Source organism: Plectropomus leopardus, chromosome 15 (assembly GCF_026936395.1).
Source record: "Plectropomus leopardus strain MGB_pleo_1.0 chromosome 15, ASM2693639v1, whole genome shotgun sequence".
Taxonomy (NCBI): Eukaryota; Metazoa; Chordata; class Actinopteri; order Perciformes; family Serranidae; genus Plectropomus; species Plectropomus leopardus.
Window position 1 is genome coordinate 6,995,113 of NC_142190.1, and position 22,656 is coordinate 7,017,768.

A 22,656-nucleotide genomic window follows, 5' to 3' on the forward strand; every position below is an offset into this window, starting at 1 on the left:
CTTCTCCTTTGAGGTTTAACTGTAGCTGACTTCTGTGGTGATGCAATGCTGCCACCTGCTGGAGAGAGCGAACTACTACAGACTACAGGTGAGTCAGAGTTTCCACATCAGTCCAGACACTTTCACCAAACTCCAGTAATCTTTTCATTTCTTTCATTGCCTTGAATTAAATTGTATCATACTGGAATACATGTTGTGTTTTCAAAAACACAGGAAGAAGGCTATGAGCAAACCCCAAAATTAGCAAAACAAAAACAACACAAGCAAAAAAGAGACAAAGAAAAAAACAAGACAAGCAGAAAAGTGCTTAAAAATAATATGCAATTATGATAGTTAGAAATATATATTTATTATTATTTTTTATTTTTTATATTTATAAAAAAATATTTAAAAAAATAAAAAATAGTAAAGTATGGCTTAATATAGATGAATAGAAATTAAAAGAACAGTATATAATATAGTATAATTTAGTACATTACTAAAAATTCATAAACAACTGATATATCTACTTAGACTAACAGATGCATGGGGTAAAAATGACATAAAAGCTTTTTAAGAACAATGATTTTACTTTATTGGAGTAAATGTTAGGGTGTTAGAGTGGATCTGTCTAAATAATAATATCAGATAACCAAACACACCTGCTGCGTGTTCTTACATATTGCATTGAAACTGAATAGGAAAGTCATCAATCATGTCACTTCAAGAGACAATAGGCTGGTATTTATTCACCACTGTTCAACAGCAACATGCTTTTTTTTCTATAATTCATTTACTCAAGCAAACATCTTGACTTAGAACACCTTGTTTTATTTTACCATAACCTCCTGGGTGTTGTGGCTAATGATGGAGGGAATGTTCCACATTCTCAGTTTATACAAAAATGTTAAAAAGTAAAATTGTCACTACAGCCTAACAGAGCCATGCTCAAAAGTAGAAGTCACTTTGCATTATTACCACACATTTTTATTGCACCGTCAAAGGCCAGTTTTCATCTTTTTTTTGCTGCAGTGTGTTCCTGTTATATCTATTGGATTGCGTAACCCAACACTCTTTTTAAACCCAAACATACCCAGAATACAAACAAAACTGATAGTGCTTCTTGCAATGCAAAGTCAATGTCTTGCCTAACATAAACTGCAGAAACATGGCAGTGCAACACTGCAGACTTCGGGCAAGAGGACCCGTTCCCTATGTCAATATGAGCGTCTCATTCTGAGGTAACAAAAGCACGATGATTCTTATTTTCAGGTGAATATTCACTTAAGAAAACATACTTGTTATATTATAGTCAATTTCTGACAAATCCTGCACACTGGATCTTTAGGTAGCGTAGAGGTTTAATTGATCAATTGGTTTTTGCCACAGGTCTCATGTCTGCAAGAAGACTGACTTTCTGTGTTTCCGAGAAATATGACATAAAATGTTACTCTTCTCAAATACGGATGCACCTTAATAGGGAGAGCATGTGTTTCTGTGTGGATCAGATCTGATCATCCTCAGTTTTTTTTAAACAGATCTCCTTTCAGATCTTTCCATAAAAATATATTAATGCATGTTGATTTGGGGTAGGTTTTCTTAAATTCTTGACCTGTGAAGACCCCTCATATGTTTTTTTTTTCAAGCTTCACTCACACCACAGGAGCTTCTGCCCACAACAATGCAGCCCCAATTAAAAACGTTATGCCGTGCTCTGTGATGGTTGTTAACAAAGGGAAGAAGGTTTACTCTTCCACACACAATACAACAATAGTGACAGCTTATCCTGCAATTTCAACCACTAACCTCTTGGTTTCAAAAAAATCTTTAAGCTTCACAGTTCTCTTGTTGCTCTTTACAGCAGAGCAGCCGAGCTCAACTTCAAAATGCATTTAAGAAACAACTGTCCTTTTCTTTCCACCTCACTCGCATCTCACACAGCAGACACCCACAATGTAAATCCATGTCAGTAAAAAAATAAACATTTTCAGATAGGCCCTATTTCTCGCCTCCTCATCTTAAATATAGTAGGAGGTTTGCAGTCATGAACACAGCAGGGCGGTTCAAGCCCAATGCATTGAAAACTTCACAGTCCAGGAGTGGAATGACACCGTTCCTCTTGATCTGTTTCTTCTTTTTAATTGGTGATGCACTACCAGATGACATGCTTGACAACAGCCAGAGTGGCCTCAGTTGCAGGACAGGTCTGGAGTTATTGGTTTAAACCCAGGAGGCGCTGTGGATCAGAGGGTGGTGCGCAGCAGTCGAATGACACGCTGGTAAAGTTGCTGCACGACTGACACCATATTCCTGAGTGAAGTTAAGAAGAATGAATGGACAGAGAAGTGGATAGAGAGAGAGAGAGAGAAAAGTGGGAGTAAAGAAAAGAGTTAAAGCAGCAGAGAAAGGGAAAAGGAAGACTAAAGAAAGAAAGAGACAAACATTTTGCCAAAAAGCCATGAGTGAGCCAGAAAAAGGTTAAAAGTTAAGCAGATCATCCAGAAGTTTTGAATCCACTATTCCTCCGTGAAATCGTGGACTATCACCTCCCAGAAATCCCTTATAAGTGGCCGCTCCCTGCTGTGGCTGCAATAGAAATAAACCTCCTAATCTTTTGAACATCTATCGCCATGCTTCTTGTAACATTACTGTGAAAGGAGACGTCATATAACAAAAACTGAAATCTTAAGAGGAATACTAGAAACTAAATAAATTATATGTAAAAATCACCTTCACAAGCTTTGTAAGGACCTTGAATAAGTTCTCTATCAAATGGAGAGAGCAAAGCACCCAGAATAGATAATAATATCAGTACAAACAGAGTTTGAGGGAGGCTGAAGACAGCAAAAACAAGGTTATAAAACATCCGAAAAACTTTATGACAAGATGTGCAACTTTATCCAAGTGTCTTGTACTTTAATCATCCATGGGCTTTAATAAAAATAGCTGTGTTCCATTTAAACTAAGTAGTCACAGTTTTCAAGTTCCCAATCAGAAATTTCGAGTGGAATGTCCCCCGAAATCAAATTTCTGATTTGGAAAGCCGAAAGAACCTTACCAAAACCAGCCTCAAAATCCAAGATGGCTGCTTTGCAGCAGTAGAAGTTGGTGTAATATACAGTTTATCAGTAATTCCATCTAATTTTTGTGTCATTAATTCAATTGTACACACAATATTGTCCAACCTCTACCTGTGAACAGGTTGCTTCTGTATTTGTATGAGCAAAGTACTACATAATAGGTTGTTAACTGGAGGTACTAATAATAGCTAGAGCTGTTTTTGTCTTGGTTTTTCGACTTGTTGTTGTGGAGTGCTGTCAACTAAGGTGTGACATTCCCACCTCTGACTTTCAAGGCAAATGTATTGCAGAATTTTGACATCCAGTGCCCACCTACAGTGCAATAGGATAATTATTTTCACTTTTGAAAACACATTTTGTTTTGTCTTATGTCTTATTGACCTACATTGAAAATAATAAATGAGCATTTCAAGGAATTAGTTGTGCATGCAATGCTTTGTTTAGCAATACTTTAGCAAAAATAGCTGTGCTTGAATTTCCCATGATAGAAAATATAAAATGCTTAGAGAAAGCTACATAGTAGTTGTCAGTTTTTATGATGTTTTATAACATGTTTTGCCTTCTTTTGTTCTGCATCTGTTGATGTTTGTTTGCACTGATGTGCTTTCTTTTTAAAACTAATCGACAGGTTAGAGAGGTGACTTTTACATACTAACTGTCTGCTGTGAGAAAGCGCTAAAAATGATGCTCATATTTAACTGTATTTATAATTAATTGGCGTGTCCAAGCCACAGAAGAAGAGCACAGATGCAAACACTGTACGTTAAAGATGACGTAGAGACTCACCGAGCTCCTAGAGAGAAGCAGTTGTTGCGGTTTGGGTGGAGGCAGAAGAGCGAGGCCACGCAGTAAACACAGCACAACAACATGGACAGCAGTCGTCTCTTTAAAGACATCTTCAGTCTGACACAAACACAAATGCAAAGCATATTGACTTTGTCTGCAGCTGACCGTGAACAGGGAATGCATGTCGATGCAAAACACAAATCTATGCCTTTTTTTAAGTTGGTGACTGGTTCGCACACACAAAGCCAACTTAACTCTTATTAAACTCTTAAGGTCTGGCACTTTACTTAAATATCTTATAACTCTTATAAACAGTGTTTCCAAATGACTTTTGATAATATATTATTCCAAACTCAGGGTACGAAACTGCAGACTTCAGTCGCCCATCTTCATTATCTGGTTTATAGAATTATTGTTGTGTCTATTGTGTGAGAGAAAATAATCTTAAATTTTGTTACATTTACACCCATTTATGTTAAATCAGATGGTAAGCACATTAATAGTGTTACACTTGAATTAATGGGTAATATAGAGTCCTTCTCTCATTTTTCTAAAGTTTTTACAGCTATCCTCCATATGAACAGAACGAAATTTGAAAAGGAAAATTAATTACAATATAAGATTTGTTAATCCCCTGAAACCTGGCTAAAATGGTTTGATTTCTCTCAAAACACGGGTAGAAGGCAATGAGCAACTTAACAAGACATGGCCCAAATTTGAAAGACAGATTATTTATCAAAGAAATCAAAATCAGTTTGCTCAGGTTTCAAAAGGGTAAATAGCTTGTGAAAGCAAATGATCACAGCACAAGAAAACTGATGTTGATCCAAGTTTCAAGGGATTAAACCACTTTTTGTTCCTTTCTGTTTGTCACTAAACAGATACAAGTCCCATGACCTGCGATGCAGCTCAGCCTCTGCTGCAGGCCACACTGATGTGTAATAACAATGGGAAGCAGCAGTTAAACCCCCGACTCCACACATCACCCTGAAAACATCACTCACACAACAACATCATCATCATCACCTTAACAATCCCGTCAAGAAGAGCTCTTTTCTGACAGACCGATCTTCAGAATCTCCTGACTTGTGGACTACAAGAAGCACTCCAAGGTTCCTTCAAAACTGATCCCAGGCCCAGGCGGAGGATGGCGTTGGCAGAGGTGTAAACAGGATCCGGGCTCCCTGGGTGCTGCTGGACACTGGGCACAATTACTGCTGACCCACGCTTTGTTTTGAAAGGTCCTGAAAGGTCTAGCAGGGGTGAATAACATGCCTACATTGTGTGTCTGTTGGAGTTATTTTGGTTTGTTGGGAGGGAGAGGGGGGCAGAGGTATTAAAAAAATGATCTTTTTCTCTCAGGTTGCTCTGGACTCGTATTGAAACTGTTCTCTGATAGTCGGGGCTGACTGAGACTGTTGATCAAAAACAACAAATTTTGTTTTCTTTTGATTCAGAAAAGTGGTCTGCAGCTTGGCTCGTGGATGACAAAGTCAGCTCATTTACTACTCCACCTTAAAAACGTTGATATGATACATATGAAATGTGCAAATGTAACATATTGTGGTAATGCATTGTACAATGTTGACATTTTCTTCTTGCGATTGGGCTTCAAGGCAAATCAATAACCCGAAAAATTGGTCTCCAGTGACAGACTGTAGCTGCTTCGCTCTAATTTGAGATGCTGGTGTGATGCCAGGTGATGTCCTGAGTGTGTACAGTGAGAAAGCATCATTAGTCAGATCTATTTGTGTGTGAATCTTAGTGGAAAATGGTCCCACCATGCCAGATGTCTCTTCTGAGGGCCTCTGGGGCCAGAGCAGGACAGCAGCCAGCAGGGTTAGAGTTTAACTAAACCCATTCAGCTCTGGACAGCACACAGACACATTCTTAGCTGCTTCTGTTTTATTGCACTGCAAAACACTCGTCTACATTCAGGCTGCAATGTTCAGAGCACACAGCTTGCTTAAATCCACTTAATAATAAATTACTGATTCACTGAATTATAATAATATGTATTTTACTTGCCCTGTGCAGGGAAACAAACTTGATTTATTTTATTTTTTCTTTCAAATCCAAACTGTACAAATCAATAAAATGCATACAATTGTGCAAAGCTACATAACAGATTAATATAGCCTGCACATTATTTGTTTTAACATTAACTGGGTAATTGTCCCACTGTTTTCATGACATTTACAACCAAAAAGTCAATAAATAGAATAAAGGAGAAAATAATCAACAGATTAATCCACAATGAAAATATTCATTATAGTTCAAAATGAGCTCTAATATGACCAACTGCAACAGTAAATCCTGCTTTTACATTAATGCATTAGTAATAATAATATAATAATATCATATATAATAGTTTCAAAGTCAATGGTGACAATTTTCATCTTTACTTTAAGTACATTTTCCTAATTCTACTTACATACTTTGACTGCTGTAACATTTTCAATGCACAACTTTTGTTTGGAGCAGAGTATTTTCACAGTGTGGTATTTTTACACAGGTAGAGTATTTTAATACCTCTTCCACCACTTCAGATAGCCACTAACTGTGAGTTTGGCTCGAGTTTGGCATTTTGGCCATCACCATCTTGGATTTTTTGAAGCCAATAGTGACCAAATTTGGGCGAGAGGGTGGAGCTGTGGAGCAGCGAGGGGTGGACTGAAAGCCAGAGCTCACTCGAAGTGGTCACACCTATAATTGTGTGTAACTTTAAGCCTTAATAAAAATATTAACGGGTGAGACCAAACAGGGTTTTTTTTTGTACCAGGCTCTAAACATGTTTATTTCTTTTGTAAAGTTGGATTTTTTTACACAGGGTCTATCGGGATTGATTTGCCTCTGGAGCCAGCCTCAAGTGGCCACTTGAAGAACTGCAGATTTTTTAAGCCATGGAGTTTACCACTTGGTTTAGCCATTCATTCATTTTATGCTGATTTCATTTATTTCTGATTATTTTCTTTAACAAGAGTTGGTAAGTTAACCCTAACCATGCCATAGTTTAAAAAAAAAAAAACACAAACAAACATATATTTAAAAAATTATAAATACAGCAAATTGGTAATAAAAATGAAGATCTTCCTGCTTGGCAGAGAGACAGCAGGCAGGCAGCTGGGACAAGGGTCAACCCCAGAGAGGCAACAACAGCAGCGGATGAGCAGCAGAAGGGTATGTGCTGTTGTGTGTGCATCTTTAGACTCTCTCTCTCTCTCTCTCTGTGTGTGTGTGTGTGTGTGTGTGTGTGTGTGTGTTAGGGGGAGGGACAAGCGAGACTTGCTGATATTGCCAAGAGTGTCTCTGTCTTCCTGCATTTGTTGAAAAGCTTTTAAGGACACTGATGGGAACAGAGAGATCGGCTGTTTGGATGTTTTAGCAACAGTTTGACTTTCTTAAACTTTGATATGAGTCATTATGGAAACATTACATGACACTGGATTAATGGGACAATGTTGGCTAGTGAGATTCTTCATCTTGTGGTGATTAAACCAAGTTTGTGTTTGGGGATCTGTGCATTTTTTAATGGTTTCTAATAGTATCTCAGTAAGGATTGAACACATTTTCTGGTCACAACTATGTCAGTCCATCTCGGTTGCACACATGCTTTGTGAATTTCACCTGGAAATCTTTGGATTGTTGTTATCAACATGTCATATTTGAGTGGACATGTGAGCACGGAGGAGACCCTGAGCCTGACTCCTGACAGCATGGACTCCAACGAGCCGGCAACCCCAAGCGAGATGAAGCCTCGGGTGATGGGTTTGATCCTGAGCATCGCCTCCTGCCTCATCATCTCCACCAACCTGCTGGTGGCAGCCGCTCTACTAAAGCTGCTCCTGAAGAAGAGAAGCCAGAGCTGGTGCTTCGTCCTTAACCTGGCACTAGCCGATGCCCTGGTGGGCGTGGCCATCACTGGCCTGGCCACAGAGGACTTCACCAGCAACAGCATCAGTCAGAACCAGCAGAAGTATGCCACTGCTGGTCCTCCCACAAACTCCACACCTCCTGCTCAGGGCAAGACGCGGTGTTTGATGCGGATGGCTTTCGTGACATCGCCCTGCACAGCATCCATCATGTCCATGTTCCTGATCTCACTTGATAGGTATGCAGCCATCAAGATGCCCCTCCGGTACTCCCAGCTGTCTGGAAAGGGGACAGCAGTCACATCTCTGTTGGCTCTGTGGATCAGCTCCCTGACAATGGGATTCTTGCCAGGTGAGACTTAAAAATTTGCAACTGTGTCTCAGTCACCAGAATAAATCACTGGCTTTGTTACATATATGCATATATACATTTCCTATGTATCATATCAACATTTCTAAAGTGACACAGTATAGGAGTTCACTTTGTCATCAGTGGGTGGACGGGATAGTGGATAGCGTGATGCCTCCCAAGCTGCAGACCACTGTTTGAGACCAACAAATTAACAAAACTGGTTGTGATTTAGCAAGTCATAGATGTTTAAATAATACACATGTTAATTTAAAGGTGTATCAAACTGGATTTACTGACTGACTTTGAAGACTATTTTCTTGATAGTCCAAGAGTGTATGTTGCAGTAGTGTCATGTGGCCAATAACACATATCCTTTTTCTCAGTTATGGTACGGCAGCTGCAGACAGACGTGTACCGCGGCTTCTGTGCCTTTTTCTCCGTCATCCACAAGGTGGGCATGATCGTGTTATTCAGCGTGTGCTTCTTCCCCGTGCTCTCTGCATTCGTTTACATCTACCTGGACATCCTGAAAATTGCCTGCAGCCACCAGAGACAGATTTGTCAAATCAGGCAGGCTGGTTCCAGGACGGCCGACAGCCATGGCCATCATCATTACGAGCATCATCACCAGCAGCTGAGGAGCCACTACTGGAGCCACGTCAAGGCCCTGAGGACGGTGGGGGTGCTAGTTGGTTGCTTCTTGGTCCTGTGGTGCCCCTTCTTTGTGGTGTGCATCGTGCACCTTCTGTGTGAAAGCTGCAAACTCACTAACGTTTTGGAGAATTATCTGTGGCTGTTGGGACTGTCCAACTCGCTGATCAATCCCCTGGTGTACGCCTTCTGGCAGAGGGAGGTGCGGCTGCAGTTGGCAGCCATGTTTTCCTGTCTTACACGCAGGTCGTTGGCTGCTGGACCACCAGGTTTCACGGAAACATGTGACCCGCAGCCAACTGTGCCGACTCAAGCCGGTGCTTCTGCTGGAGATACCCTCAACCCTTCGCTGCTGCGGCCAATTATTGGCAATGACACAGCTCACACTATGCCACGATCTGCCACGACCAACTTGTAAAAGAGACTTCAAAAAAAGGGCAATAAAACATTGCAAGATAGTGTGTATTATCAATGTGATATTCTAGAATGGAGGTCTGTAAGCCTAAAATAAAAATGTTAAGTATTACTATTAAATTTGCAATGGTACACCTACTTTAATTCACACAACCAAGTCTCATCAATGCACCATTATGCAGGAGTACTACATGGGCCTCAGCCCGATCCAGGTCTGACTACTAAGAAAGTTTGAGGGTAGAAACTTCCTCCTCATTTTTTGACTCTTACTTATCCTACACCATGTGTTTAATAGGGTATAATGGGATGATTGTAAAATGAGAAAGTTGTAACACTTTTAACTTCACCAACAAAGTCTGATTCATTCTGCATATGCTTCGTTTAGTTCTTATTCTTTGTGTGAGGAATTAGCACCCTGTGGCAGTCACAGACAATTTAGCATGTTTATTATGTGTCTATGTAGACATATTTCATGCAAGTTGCTTGTACTTATGTTTTGACTGTTTGGTGTAAGGTTAGCTTATTCATGACTGCAAGTTCTGGGTTTATTTGTAACACTTCAGCAAAATTTTTATATATGCTACTTTTCTCAAATACCAAAATATCATCATACAACAGTTTCTGTGATATTCCACAAATTGGCACACCTCGAATGATGTTACATATATAACATAAAGTTATTTGAAGTTGGGGCACCTAGTAGCTCAGGTGGAAGAGCAGGCGTCCTCATTGACTGTCAGTTCATTTCTGGCCTTGGCTCTTTGCTGCATGTTATCCCCTCTCTCTCCCCCCAAATCTTTAAATAAAAGTTACATGAAGTCACGTAAAGTCACAAAATTAACTTAAAGTTAAGGTTTAGGAAAAGAAACATGGTGACTCAAAGTATACTCAAAGGTATAGGCTATGTACAAAGTTTAGTTACAATCATCCCTAGTTTCTTCTAAAAATGCATATGCTGGCAGTAAAAACAAAACAAATATCATGGAGCACTCAAGCAAAATTCAAGTTTATTTCAGGTTTGGGTTTTTTATGGCAATATTTAGGTGTAGGGCAATGTCGGTCTGTTGTTTAACTGACATTGGGCAGGAGACAAAAAATATTTTCCATGTTTTTTCTGAATTAATAAGATTATAACAAGATAATTATCTCAGAATTCTTAAGTTTTAATGGGAAAAAAAATCTGCTCTTGGTATCCTGAATTAACAGCAATTATTTAGAAATTCCTGTTAAAACAAAGCAATTTTTTTTTACGTGAAAAATGTTCTTAGAATTTTGGATAACAATCTTCTAAATCCAGAAAAGCAGAGCAGATTTTTTTCTCATGTGAATACATTGTGCTCCCATACATAACAGTGACAGCTCTACAGTATATTTTAAAGATTTACTTCCCAGTGAAACCAGAGGGGTCAGAGGTCAGTGGCAGCAGGAAGCAGGAGTAGAGTTCAACGGTCCAGTTTCACAGACTTTGACGTGTTCCTGATAAGTCTGCGAGGGTTCAGGTCCGGCCGTGCAACTGTGGAATCAGTACGTGCGGGGTGCTCGCTGACTTTTTGAGCCCTTTATGCACACTTACTGCAAGTCTGAGATCCCTCAGACACTGTGAGAGGACACTGCCTAAGTCTAGCTGAGGGAAAGACCCACATGATAATTGGCTGTAAGGTTATAAAACATGGATGTAAAAGACGTAAAATTATTTTAACCTTCTATATGTCTGTTTTGACTTGTGTACAGTTTTTTTTGTTGTTGATAAAAACGGTATTTACCAAAAATGAGAAATTTAATTTATTTTTCAGCAGTGACAGTGCTGTTGGTGTTCTCCAGGCAGCGAGAAATTTAGTGAAAATTAAAAATAGGGCTACATTTTTTTTTTGATGATTGGACAGGTTATAGGCTGTAATTTGGGAAACTTTTTTGTAAATTGAATCTGGGAACCCTGTTCAGGACTGGTTATTGGCTGGACACTGACAAGGGCCTTATATAGTATTTGAATCCCATCTTTTCTCAATAAAACACTGTGTTTTGGCGTTTTGTTATCTCTCCTTTGCAGATATTGAGGCAGATATAAAGATAACGTGCAGCAAGGGTCATTAGACAGACTGGAACCTGCATAAATTGTGTGCCTTGGCTATCGGACCTGCTTTGTTTTATACTGCTTTACTGCTTTCATGTGGTTTAGTAGCTTTAAACTGATGGTTTTCTCAGATAGCAGATGAGAGCCCGCTGTGTATCCGAGCGGTAATTTTTCATAGCTTGGTAAGTATTCAGTCATGGAAACTTCCTCGGCTGCTTGAACCTTGATAAAAAAAACATTCTCTTTACGTGTCAGCAGTCTGGATCAACAGAGCAGTTATGCCGGGTGATGTCAGGGATTTCTATTTAGGGTAAGATAGTTAACATTTACTTTAGACTGCAGTGTCTACATGAAGCCTAATCAGCTGAGCTGGAAATAGCTCTAATGTACCTAAAGCTCTTTCATCATGTGTCACGTCATGCTGTTACACACACAGGCTTTTAGCAGTTCCCTGCAGAATCAGGCCATATTTTTTGTGTATATCCCTAAAAAAGGCCTGTAATTGTGAGCATATCGCTGTGACTAACCACCTGTGAATACTGCATGAACTGTTCTCATTATGCAAACCCAACTGTAAATTTTGTAAATTTTGGCATAGTGCTTTTCTGCAAATGACAGATAAGCTACATTTGTGGATTTCATATGTTGAATTTTACTTTGAAATATGTTAATTTGTTGAAATTTTACTCTTCTGTATTTTCAGTTTTTAATTTATGTTGTGACAACATTTTGATCAAATGGTAGTAAGCTTTAGGCACAAAAACACTTGTTTAGAGCCAGGAAAATGTTGTGTTTTGGTTTAACCCTTCAAAATCTGAACAGATTGGTGTGATTTCTTTCAAAAACATGAGAAAAAAGTCAATGAGCAACTTTATAAGCAATGTCCCACAAATCATAAGAGGTTTAGAGAACTGTCTTTTTTAAAAAAAAAAAAAAAGCTAGGGCCAGAAAAAAGCTAAAGAGAGTTAAGGAAAATTATATTTATAATTTAATTACAATTACAATGCAATATTTTTTTTTTTTTTTACCTTTTTAAAGGTAATGCTAATTTTGCAGTAATGTCTTCTTTGGTTGCTAATTGCCCTTTTTTGAGGGAACCAAACCTGTTTGTTTAGGTTTCAAATGGTTAAAATATCAGCTTTTGTCATCACAAACATGGCTGGAAGTGTTGCAATGTCTTAGTAAATTATATCGTCTTTACCTTCTCTAATGTGCAGAATTGGCAGAAATGTAAGCGTGATCAGCATCTCACATACCTCTTCTGAGCACCTCTTGTCTTGCAGATCTCTCCCTGCTGCAACACAGGTGATTCAAATCATCAACCACTTATAAACTCCTGCAGCTGCTGGCTGACATGTTGATCATTTGAATCAGCTGTGCTGGAGCAGGGACAGATCTAAAACATGCAGAGCAAGTGGTACTTGAGGAGAGGTTTGGTAACGCTGGAATATAATATAATATATGTGTGTTTTCTTTAGTGTATAATCACCTGAAAATAAGAATTTGTGTGTTTTCAGTACCTTAGAATGAGCTGTTTATATCTACATAGGCAGCTGGTCCTTGTCCACCATGTTGCGCCACCATGTTTCTACAGTAGCCCAGAATGGACAACCCAAACATTGGCTCAGGCCCCTCCTCAACAAGCCGAACAGAATTAAAAAACACACCTGATTTTTAATGTGAAACAGTATTATTCTGTGTTTTTACCTGTTTTAACCCTTTGAAACCAGAGCAAATGGGTTTGATTATCTTTGAAAATTTGGGGGGAAGACAGTAAGCGACCTGGCAAGAAAAGTGACTCACAAATTGCAAGAAATTTGGTAAAGGGTGATAAACAATGATCTGAAACAAGTGTAGAAAAAGGGGAATACTTAAAAAAAGTAAACTAGGGATAATGTTCAGAAAACTATGTTTATAATTATCATAATTAAATATTTAAAATCAGAAAAAAATTACAAAAGAACCACATACTTTTTTTCTTTCTGTTTTTAGCACTGTTTATCAGGTAATTTTCTTGTTTCTTTTTATGATTTTTACTTTCTTTTTTTTGTGTGTTTATTTTCACTTAAGCTTCCAGAAACAAGAAACTAATTACGTTTCTAATTTCTTTCTCCCCATGTTTTTTTCCATTTGTGTTGGAGAGAAAAAAAGACCTCTGTGCATAATTTCGGCTGCCAGTAAAAAACCTCCTTAACGATGAACACGGAATAAATTTTAATCGGAAGTTCATGCTTGACACATGGGAAGTTTTAGCTGGTTACAATCTGCAATCCTCACCACTGGGTGACACTAAATCCTACACACTGTGCATTAAACAGAAGACAAAAATGTTCAATATTTATTAACAAACTGAAGAAAAACATAAATACACTGCATTACACATGACTTTTTACAACAGCATGCTGACTGTTAGATCAGATGTTTTAAAATAATTTCAAGTAGACAGGAATGCTCTCTGAAACTGTTATGACTGTAAACCAAACTGAAAATCATTCAACTCATCAAATCAGAGCTACAAACCCAAACAGTTTAGTAATCACAATGCTTACATTACAGTCTGAGGTATGAATGTGTGTGTATGTGTGTGTGTGTCTGTGTGCTAGCTGCGCTGCTTCTGCGCCCTCATCGGGCTGAAGAACGGGTGCCACAGCGCCTCCTCCAGGGTGATCCGTCTGTAGACGTCGTACTCCAACATGCAGCCGAGCAGGTCGAACAGCTGCTTCTCTTCCTCGCTCTTCCTGAGCATGAGCTGCTGAGAAACACACCGTTAACTATGACTTCCTGCCGCACCTTATGGCTGTAGGTGATTGGCTGATCGGAGCGCTGTGAGTACCTTGAGAGGTTTACAGTGTTCCCTGATGTAATCGTCGGAGGAGCTCTGCTCGTCCCAGTTCACACGCTCATTGTGAACATAATGCTGCTTTCTACAGACGATACGGAGCACGCACGGATCACACAGGAGTTAGTTGCAGGTAAGATAGAAGAAACAGTCTGTTTCAAACATTTGAAAAATGAAGCCAACAATGAATGCCCAAAACTGCAGTTCCTCTAATGACCAGTTAAGGCTGGCTCCAAAACAGAGTCAACCCCCACAGACCCCCAAATGCCCAAATTCACAGCAGAAATTAACATGTGTACAGCCTGATACAAGAACTATTTTGGTCTTTATAACTAATTTGAACAGCCATGTCAGTTGTACGAGGGTGATTTTTTATATAATTCACCTGTTTAAGTCGTTATTGAGGCTTAAAGATATAATTAACTAAGGGCTTAGTCATTTTAAGTCTGCGAGTCGTCACCACAGTCTGTGAATCTGATCCACCCATAAACTGTATAAAGATGCACGACACGCCTCCACTTACCCCCACTGTGCTTAAGTGAGGATAAAATATCAGAGATAAAGGTGTTGCAATCTTGCAATGGTGATGTCGTTGAGAGCCGGAGTTGGACAGACCAATGGTGGACGGGTGTTTTGGCCTCCACATTGAATGCGAGCACACAGATTGGCTGTCACAGCTTTCAATCATGGCGGAAAAACCCCTTCTACATGATTTAATAACTCATTAAAACGAAATTAATCAGAAAAACAAACACTTGAACAAACATCAGGGTGATGAGAACCATCTTCAGTGACAGACACCAACTTTGGAAAAAATTAATTTGGCGTGACCTTTGAGTTTTTAGTTTGGCCTATGTTCCATTCACTAACATGGAGGGGCGGCTTTTATGACCTATACTGCAGTTAGACACCAGGGGGCGATCCAAATTGAAAAGTTACACTATGGGGGAGCTGTCATGATGTCCATCTTTACAGACAGTCTGTGGTTTGTGCTGAATGCTTTTGTTTTTTGGGTTTTCCCTTCTGCTTAAGTAGTTAATTGAAAACTTTTTTCTTGGACGAGAGAAAGACGTTATTTATGTTTGATTTTGGATGATCTTATAGTTTAGGCACAAAGTAAGGACGCCTCTGGTTACCTGGTCTGTTTCAGCAGGTGGGGGGGAATTGGTCCCAAGATTTTCTCCATCATAGCCAGATGTTCTTTACTGTCGTGTGTCTGAAACAACATACAGGCATGGTAGAAAAATGTACTACTGATACTATTACCAATAAAACTTTTTTTCTGAGTGTGTGTGTGTGTGTGTGTGTCTATGTGTCTATGTGTGTGTTTGTTACCGGAAAGAGTGTGCGTCCCAGGTAAAACTCCATCAGAACGCAGCCCAGACTCCAAACGTCACACGACTGGTTCCAGCCCAGATCTGTGTACAAACACAGTTAACACAAAAAACACAGATCATTTGACATGCAGCGTAACTGGTCAAATTTATAAATTCTGTGTGTGTGTGTATGTGTGTGAGAGAGAGAGAGTTGTGTGTGTACCCAGTATGACCTCTGGAGCTCGGTAGTGGCGTGTTGACACCAAGGATTCATGGTGTTCGTGGTCAAATGTGGCGGTCCCGAAATCCACCACCTTCACATCCAGACTCCTCAGTGTCTTCTGCTCACATTTCTGACACACACACACACACAAACACACATAATACCCCCACGCACTGCTTAACATCACGTTACTACATGGCAAACCTCAGAATGGCGGCATGACATGTTTAATTTGACTTTACAAAACTTTTACCATGTTATAGTTGTACTCCAGGTCATAATCGGAGCAGACAAACAGGATGTTTTCCGGCTTCAGGTCTGTGTGGGTCAACTTGTTACGATGCAGGACTGTGAAACACACACACATAACACAAATGCTGTGTTAAATGTGTTAAAAGACTTGTTTTTCTCACAGTTGAGGACTGCACTAGTTTAGCTGAAAAAGCAAGCCAGGGGGTCAAATTTAATTTCAGTTCATAACTGTTTTATATTTTTATTTGTGGTGTATTTAAAAAAAAGATAAAATAAATTGTGTTTTTTGTGGTTTTTTGTTGTAAAGCACTTTGTAACTTAGGTTTTGATGGGTGCTATAAAAATAAACATTGTTATTCTTATCATAATAGAGATAAACACTTGGTGGCACTCAATTCAGCTGCCATTAAACTGCCATTAAACTACAGCAGAAAAAGAAGGCCCAATGATAACATACGCCTTTGTTGATCCCCAGCGGGGAAATTCGGCTATGAGATGACAAAATTAAAAGAGTGCCAGTCAAACTTCAAACTGTAGAGAACAGGATGGAAATATGACATTTATGTTTTTAGCAAGATATAAGAAACCCCAATTTCAAGATTGTCACCATGAAAAATTGCGTGTAATGAAGAGTTAAGAGGTCAGAGCTGGTAGAAAGCGGTTAACACACACACTTGACTCACAGCAGACGGCTCTGAAGAGCTGGAAGGCCATGTGTCTGATCTGCTCCACGCTGAACGGCAGGAACTGGTTCTGTCGGAGGAACTCGTAGATGCTGAGGCCGAGCAGCTCAAACACGATGCAGATGTGACCTTCGTGCTCGAACCAGTCCAGCATCCTCACACAGGCACTGGCAGCAGAGAGTCAGGTAAACATTTGGGTTATAATAATACTCTAAGTCCACAGGTACACCAAAGACATCAACGATTTACTCTGCGGTTTTGCTGCACTCACAATCTGTTGTCATCATCGAGGCTGTTGATTTCCTCCAGCACCGCGATCTCAGACTTCGCTACTTCACGGAAACAATCAATGTTCCTCACAATCTTCACAGCCACATGCTCATCTCTAAACACACAGATGGCAAGTAGCACAAAAATTAATTCTCTGTTTTTTTCACATATTGATTAAATTTGTTTCAGAGAATCTCATAACAATCAGCACCCAACAGTTGGGACGTTAAGGTTCAATCAACAGGCGTGCTTACTTTTCTCTGTCAATGCACTCCACCACTTTTCCAAAGGCTCCAGCTCCCAGTGTAAATAACACCTCATCTGGGAAGGACAGAGATATATTTGGGCCAGTCAATGTCTTAAAAGTGCAATGCTAGTACAAAAATATTAATTAAATGTGGAAATCGTAGTGTCACCTCTTTCTGCAAAAATAATGTAACTGAGGTCACATAGTGACCATAGATAATATCTGGAGTTTCTGGCAACGTGAGCACACAGCTACCTTCATGTTGCTCTACACACCAATGCTATGACAAGGTCAGAAAAGACATTAAAGACAAAGGCTGGCATCACGTACATTTCCCTTTCATCACAAGGCCGACGTGATAGACCAGGTGGCCCTCTTCGTCGTCCTCGTTCTTCCCCTCGTGGTTCTTCTTCGATCCATCATCGTCAGCACTTACAGCGTTGTCACAGAGAAAAGCAGATTCAAGCTTGAGTGGGTTGTCGTCAGGCTGAGTTTAGTGTTGACACGTGCCGCAAAGGGAAGATGAAGCGGTGAAGGCAGGTGTTGGTGGTCGTGTTTGGGACAAACAGGCCGACAAGACGTGCAGACAAGAGAAGGACAGTGAGCCAATCAGTTCATCACAAAATTACTTCATTCCAACAGAGAACAATATGCATCTAAATAAGCATGATGGAATGTAACAAAGTACATTTACTAAAGAACTGTACTTCACTGGAAATTCAAGGTATTTGTACTTAACTTGAGTATTTCCATTGTATGTATTAATAGTGCAGAAAGTATTTCCATTCAAACTGTGACAAAAGCTCAAAATGAGGGGAGAAGGAGAATCCTACCGAGTTACTAGCATGCTGATTGAAGCTTTCAGTCTTTCTGTCGGCGTCTGCTTTGGGATCATTACTGTCTGCCAGCAGAAAGAGAGACAGTTGATTTACTGCGGTGTGAGTACATTTGAAATCTATACTGTAAACACACTGATCAGGAACAACCAGCACCAACATCACAAGTGCATGAAAGTGCTTCAGATTTAGACTGTGAAAAACTGGGATAGTTGTCCACATCGTAGCGCGTTGTTATAACATTTGGGAAGACATTTATGTAGAATGCAAATGTATATAAAGGGGAAGGAATAAGTAAGTGTGTATTTCTCCCTTTTTAGAATATGATATTTAAGTTTAAGTGGCATGAGTATTTGTTATTGAGATTGATTTATAGGCCTTTATTTGTCTTTTTGTTTTTGTCCATTACATGTTCAAAATAAAGATTAACTCATTCATGCATTCATTCATTAATTTTCATTCATTCATTCATTTTAAATAATCTCAAATGATCATACACAAATACATTTCAAATATTACTGAGACTTTTGTAATCAGTTAAGAGGTGAAGAGCAGAGCTAATGTCAATTTTTTCTTGCAGTATTTGAACAATTATGTAACTGTCACTCAAAGATAAAGAACAATGAGCAGGCATCAGGCAGAAGTTAATTAATCCACAGAAACAGGGGACTATTTAAAATAAAAGCATGATTCATGTCTCTATGGAAACTAACATTCATTTGTTCTCACACATCTTCTTCCTATATATGATACACAGCCTGAGCTGCACTAGATGTCAGTATAAGTTTAATGACCAAAACACTAGTGGAAAATGATGTTACCTCCCCAAGAACCATATTCGTTGTCCTTCTTGCCCATAGTTCTGCTGTGACCCCAAATGTCCTCTGCAGGTCCGCTGATTAATGAAGACATCAGAAGAGGAAACACAAGCAGACAAGTGTCAGTGATGTGACAAGTCCAAGTTAGAGTCTATAGCAAACATAGTAACTCTGTAAGCTGATTATGTTACTGGATGCAACTTTGCTATTGTTTTGATTCTTACAGCAAGAGTATATCTGTGTTAACCAGCTCAATATCCTTTTTGTATGACACATTAAGTGTTTAATATTCTCAGCATGCTCTCCCATAGGTCAAATGTCCAATGTATGTTTCCCTGGGTCAATATGTCAAAATCACCCATCCTCAGCTTATATAGTCTCCTGATGTTATACTTACATATATGATGATGTTATATAATTTGGCGGCAATATAGTTTTCTTGACTTTTGTTTGTTTGCAATTTGAACTGTCAATCTGTCCTTCATAAATCTTTTACACTGTTAGTTTATATTAAGAGACCTATAGGACCCTGGGTAACATAGGAAATACCCCTTTTACAACTAGCAGTGCAATAAATGTAACATTTAGAGGGGAGTCCATATATGACATATCATATGTCATATGTCAAATGTGAGCCTTGGCTTAACTTTTATGGGACGTGTCCACTGGGGCCAAATCTGGCCCACTACAGGGTGCCGGTGGACTGCCAACCATTTTTTTTTTAAATTCACAGTGGAAAAAAAAAGATTCACAGTTAGATTCTTTTTGTACCTTGTATGTAAATAAGGTACCAGAGTGCATAAAAAAAACATAAAAATATAGCTTGTCCTAAACTGTGCAGGGCTGCAACATGTTTATTAACCCCTTGAAACCTAGACTGACATCAGTTTAGATAGAGAAAATATTATCATCAAAAAGGGGGAAAATGTACAGAAACTATATTTAGATCATTAGAATGACATATCAAAATATGTGACAGAATATACACACACACACACACACACACACATATATACGCACATATATAGATAGATAGATAGATAATTTAATTTCATGCACTTGTTTTCAGGACATGCCCTTGTTTTTTTGTCCTTTATTTTCCCTTTTTACTCATTTTCACGTCATTTTCTTGAAACTTTTTTCACAAAATATTTCTAATTTTGTAGGGTAATATCCACATTAGTTGGTCATTGCTTTCTTCCCAAGTTTCTGAGAGAAACTGAGTGGATTTGCTTAAGTTTCAAAAGGTCAACTGACCCCTGGCCTCCTGTTATTTTTCAAAAGAGGCCCCTGGGCAGGCTGAGTCTCCCCGCTCTAGAGGACACTATCGTCATTATCGAGGCATCCAAGAGCATTTCAAAAGAAAACAACATAGGAACAATCCCGACTGCCCTAGAGGCCACAAGGGGTGGAATATTTTTTACATCCGATAAAAAGACAGGGGGCTAATGTGATTCATCCTCTGGACCCCAGTCTGTACCAAATTTCACAGAAATCCAACCAATAATTATTAAGAGACTTCATTCTGGATCAAACTGTAGCAACAAACTCAACAACTAATTTTACTGCCAAGACTGGCGAAAAACACACCAAAAATTCATTTCTTGAATTTCTTAACACACAGCTTGATTGGAGTCATGCTGTTCCATACTGGTACGAGCAGAGAGCTTCTAAATATAGTTTGGTTAGGGGAGCGTTGCAACTTACTCTGTTGCTGCAGCTGAAAGAAGAACTTGGTTCCTGTAAGAGTAAAAAAAAACTCTTCAGCCTCCTCTTCTGGGGGTTTTCTTGTTCTTTGCTGTTCTGCCACACTCTGTGAAATTGGAATTGTTTAATTTTAACAAAATAAATGTCACTAAAATGTCTAATTTGGCTGCAGAGAGAAACACCACTCTTCCTCTGTGCTCTGCTCTGGTATTCCAACCCTCCTTCCTCCGCAGCCCTTTATCTGCAGGCGCAAATATTTCCCTGTCTCCTTCAACCCTTGATGTCCTCTACTCTGTTTCCACAGCTATACATAGTGCGACATCCCTCCAACCTACAAACTTAGAGGTGTCTCTGTCTCTGGGGCTCATCGCTATCTTTCCCTGGCCTTTTGGAAAAGGCTTAGTTACGACCCCCCAGTGAGCAAGCCAGGCGAGAAGATGACTTGAAACCATAATGGTTCCAGAGGGGAAATTAGGTTTTTAGAGCAGCCACTGGATATGGCAAAGTAAATAGAGGAAAAATAAAAGCATTATAAGCATAGTAAATACACTCATATGAAGTCTGAAAAATGTATTTTGTTGGACATTGAGTAAACAACTTATTAAATACTTCTTTTTTTTTTTTGGATTTATCGATAGAGTTGATTTTATGTTGACTTATTCGTGTAATTTGCAGTCGTGGAAGAGGTACTCCAGTTTGTCACTAAGTAATTTATACTACAACAGTAAAGGAATACTTTGTTACAAGTAAAAGTCTTGTATTTAGAGTCTTACTAAAATATACCAAAAGTAAAAGTACATATTCAGAATGTCCCATTTCAGAATAATATGGTATATTTTAAATTATTAGATTATTATCATTATTTATGCATTCATTATAGAGTAACTAATGTTACCTGACTAATATTTATTTTTTAACACTGTTTGATAAATGTAGGAGTAGTAGTATAAAGTAGCATAAAATGTAAGTACTCAAGTAAAGTACAAGTACCTCAAAACAGTACTTGGGTACATGTTCTTACTGACATTCGACCATCGTGATTTTACAATTTGAATAGCAACTATTAAAATATGCAACTCTTTCCTGTAAAACTCTAAAAGTACACAGATATAAAGTTTCATCTTTAAAAGTAATTACTGGCTCATTATTTTCTTAATCAGCTGGGTAGTTTTTAAGCAAACATTACTCCAAGAAGGGAATAGTGCATATTTTAGAGGACTATTTTTAGCATTTTGTGCATAGTTTTCCCGGCAGCAGGAGGATGGTGTTTGTGGGATTAGCTCAAAATAAACTAATGTGAACATAGTCATTGTGATGGAACATGTAAGCCAGTGCAACAAGGGCTCACTGATGTGTTTTTCAAAGTTTCTGGACAACAATAGAGCACTGTGGCACAGAGGAAAAAAATATATCAGGCTTTGGATGCTTTTTAGTTAAATCAACTTTAAACTGACTAGAATACATTAAGCCTTATTCTGTAAACTGTGTCTTTTACAGTAAGGAGCTAATCAAGTTTTCAGTAGCCAATGGTGATATTGACAACAGCATGTCCACAAGCTTGCAGTTTACGTCTACTGTATCTTCATGCAATGAAAACCTCTTCCTCTCCCTCTTCCACAAATAGCAGACATGCCTTTCACAGTGGGGGTTTCTCTCTCCCTCCATGTTATTTCTTATTTATCTTTTCGTCACCTCCTCCAACGCTCCTGCAGTATATTGTTATAGCTATCTTTATACCTTGAGATGTTTCAGCGTCAGTGCCAACCACAACTTGCAAAAGATGCCGTATTTGAATATTGTATTTGTCTACACTTTTCCAAGGAGGAGAAAGTTAAACAACAACAAGAATTTTCTTTTCACAATTGAATATTCTGAAATCAAAATAAGTGCTCCGCCCTCCAAAAAAACATTTAAAATACTGTGTTTTCCACTGTGTTGTTATTGAAATATTTACATGTTTTCGTTGTCTAGCCTATACTGTACATGCCGGGGGGCTTTGCTTTTTATAGCCAACAATGTGAAGGAGTGTCGGACCTTCCAGAGCAGAGGAATAGATCCGTCTCTCCATGCCCCCCGGCTCAGCTGTCTCCGATCAACAGTAAATCAGCGCTGGGGACGACTTACTCCTGCTGACAACATGCAGGATGGTTGTCACTCACTTAAGATCCTCCAACTCCTCACTAACTCACCAAACACTGCCAGGAGTGTAGAAGGTTTCACTCTGCATGTAGCCTAATATATGGGCACAGCAAGGCGGGGG

At 39.0% G+C, this 22,656-nt stretch overlaps 2 protein-coding genes and 1 long non-coding RNA gene across 4 annotated transcripts; 1 reads left to right on the plus strand and 2 right to left on the minus strand.

The window, feature by feature from the left end:
- Positions 1-1,518: 1,518 nt before the first annotated feature.
- Positions 1,519-5,045, minus strand: LOC148187212 (uncharacterized). Its single transcript, XR_015778879.1, has 3 exons — positions 4,872-5,045; positions 3,846-3,962; positions 1,519-2,289 (listed from the first exon to the last, which is right to left on the minus strand). It is a non-coding gene; the product is annotated as an uncharacterized LOC148187212 (long non-coding RNA).
- Positions 5,046-5,203: 158 nt separating this feature from the next.
- On the plus strand, positions 5,204-9,956 carry LOC121953098 (glucose-dependent insulinotropic receptor). The gene is made up of 2 exons (XM_042500043.2): positions 5,204-8,069; positions 8,453-9,956. Exons 1-2 carry the CDS (start codon positions 7,502-7,504, stop codon positions 9,136-9,138), a joined length of 1,254 nt encoding a protein of 417 aa, XP_042355977.1. The 5' UTR covers positions 5,204-7,501; the 3' UTR covers positions 9,139-9,956.
- Positions 9,957-12,484: 2,528 nt separating this feature from the next.
- On the minus strand, positions 12,485-21,272 carry LOC121952635 (dual specificity protein kinase CLK4-like). Of its 2 annotated transcripts, none has more exons than XM_042499418.2 (13): positions 20,397-21,272; positions 18,693-18,766; positions 17,869-17,936; positions 17,366-17,522; positions 17,043-17,109; positions 16,790-16,903; positions 16,519-16,685; positions 15,837-15,931; positions 15,584-15,713; positions 15,380-15,462; positions 15,181-15,260; positions 14,039-14,129; positions 12,485-13,957 (listed from the first exon to the last, which is right to left on the minus strand). In XM_042499418.2, the coding sequence occupies exons 2-13, from the start codon at positions 18,727-18,729 to the stop codon at positions 13,805-13,807; spliced, it is 1,242 nt and encodes a 413-aa protein (XP_042355352.1). In that variant the 5' UTR covers positions 18,730-18,766; positions 20,397-21,272; the 3' UTR covers positions 12,485-13,804. The 2 variants fall into 2 exon arrangements, with proteins under 2 accessions (XP_042355352.1, XP_042355354.1); XM_042499420.2 differs by having other exon boundaries at positions 12,487-13,954; positions 20,397-20,833.
- Positions 21,273-22,656: the final 1,384 nt, after the last annotated feature.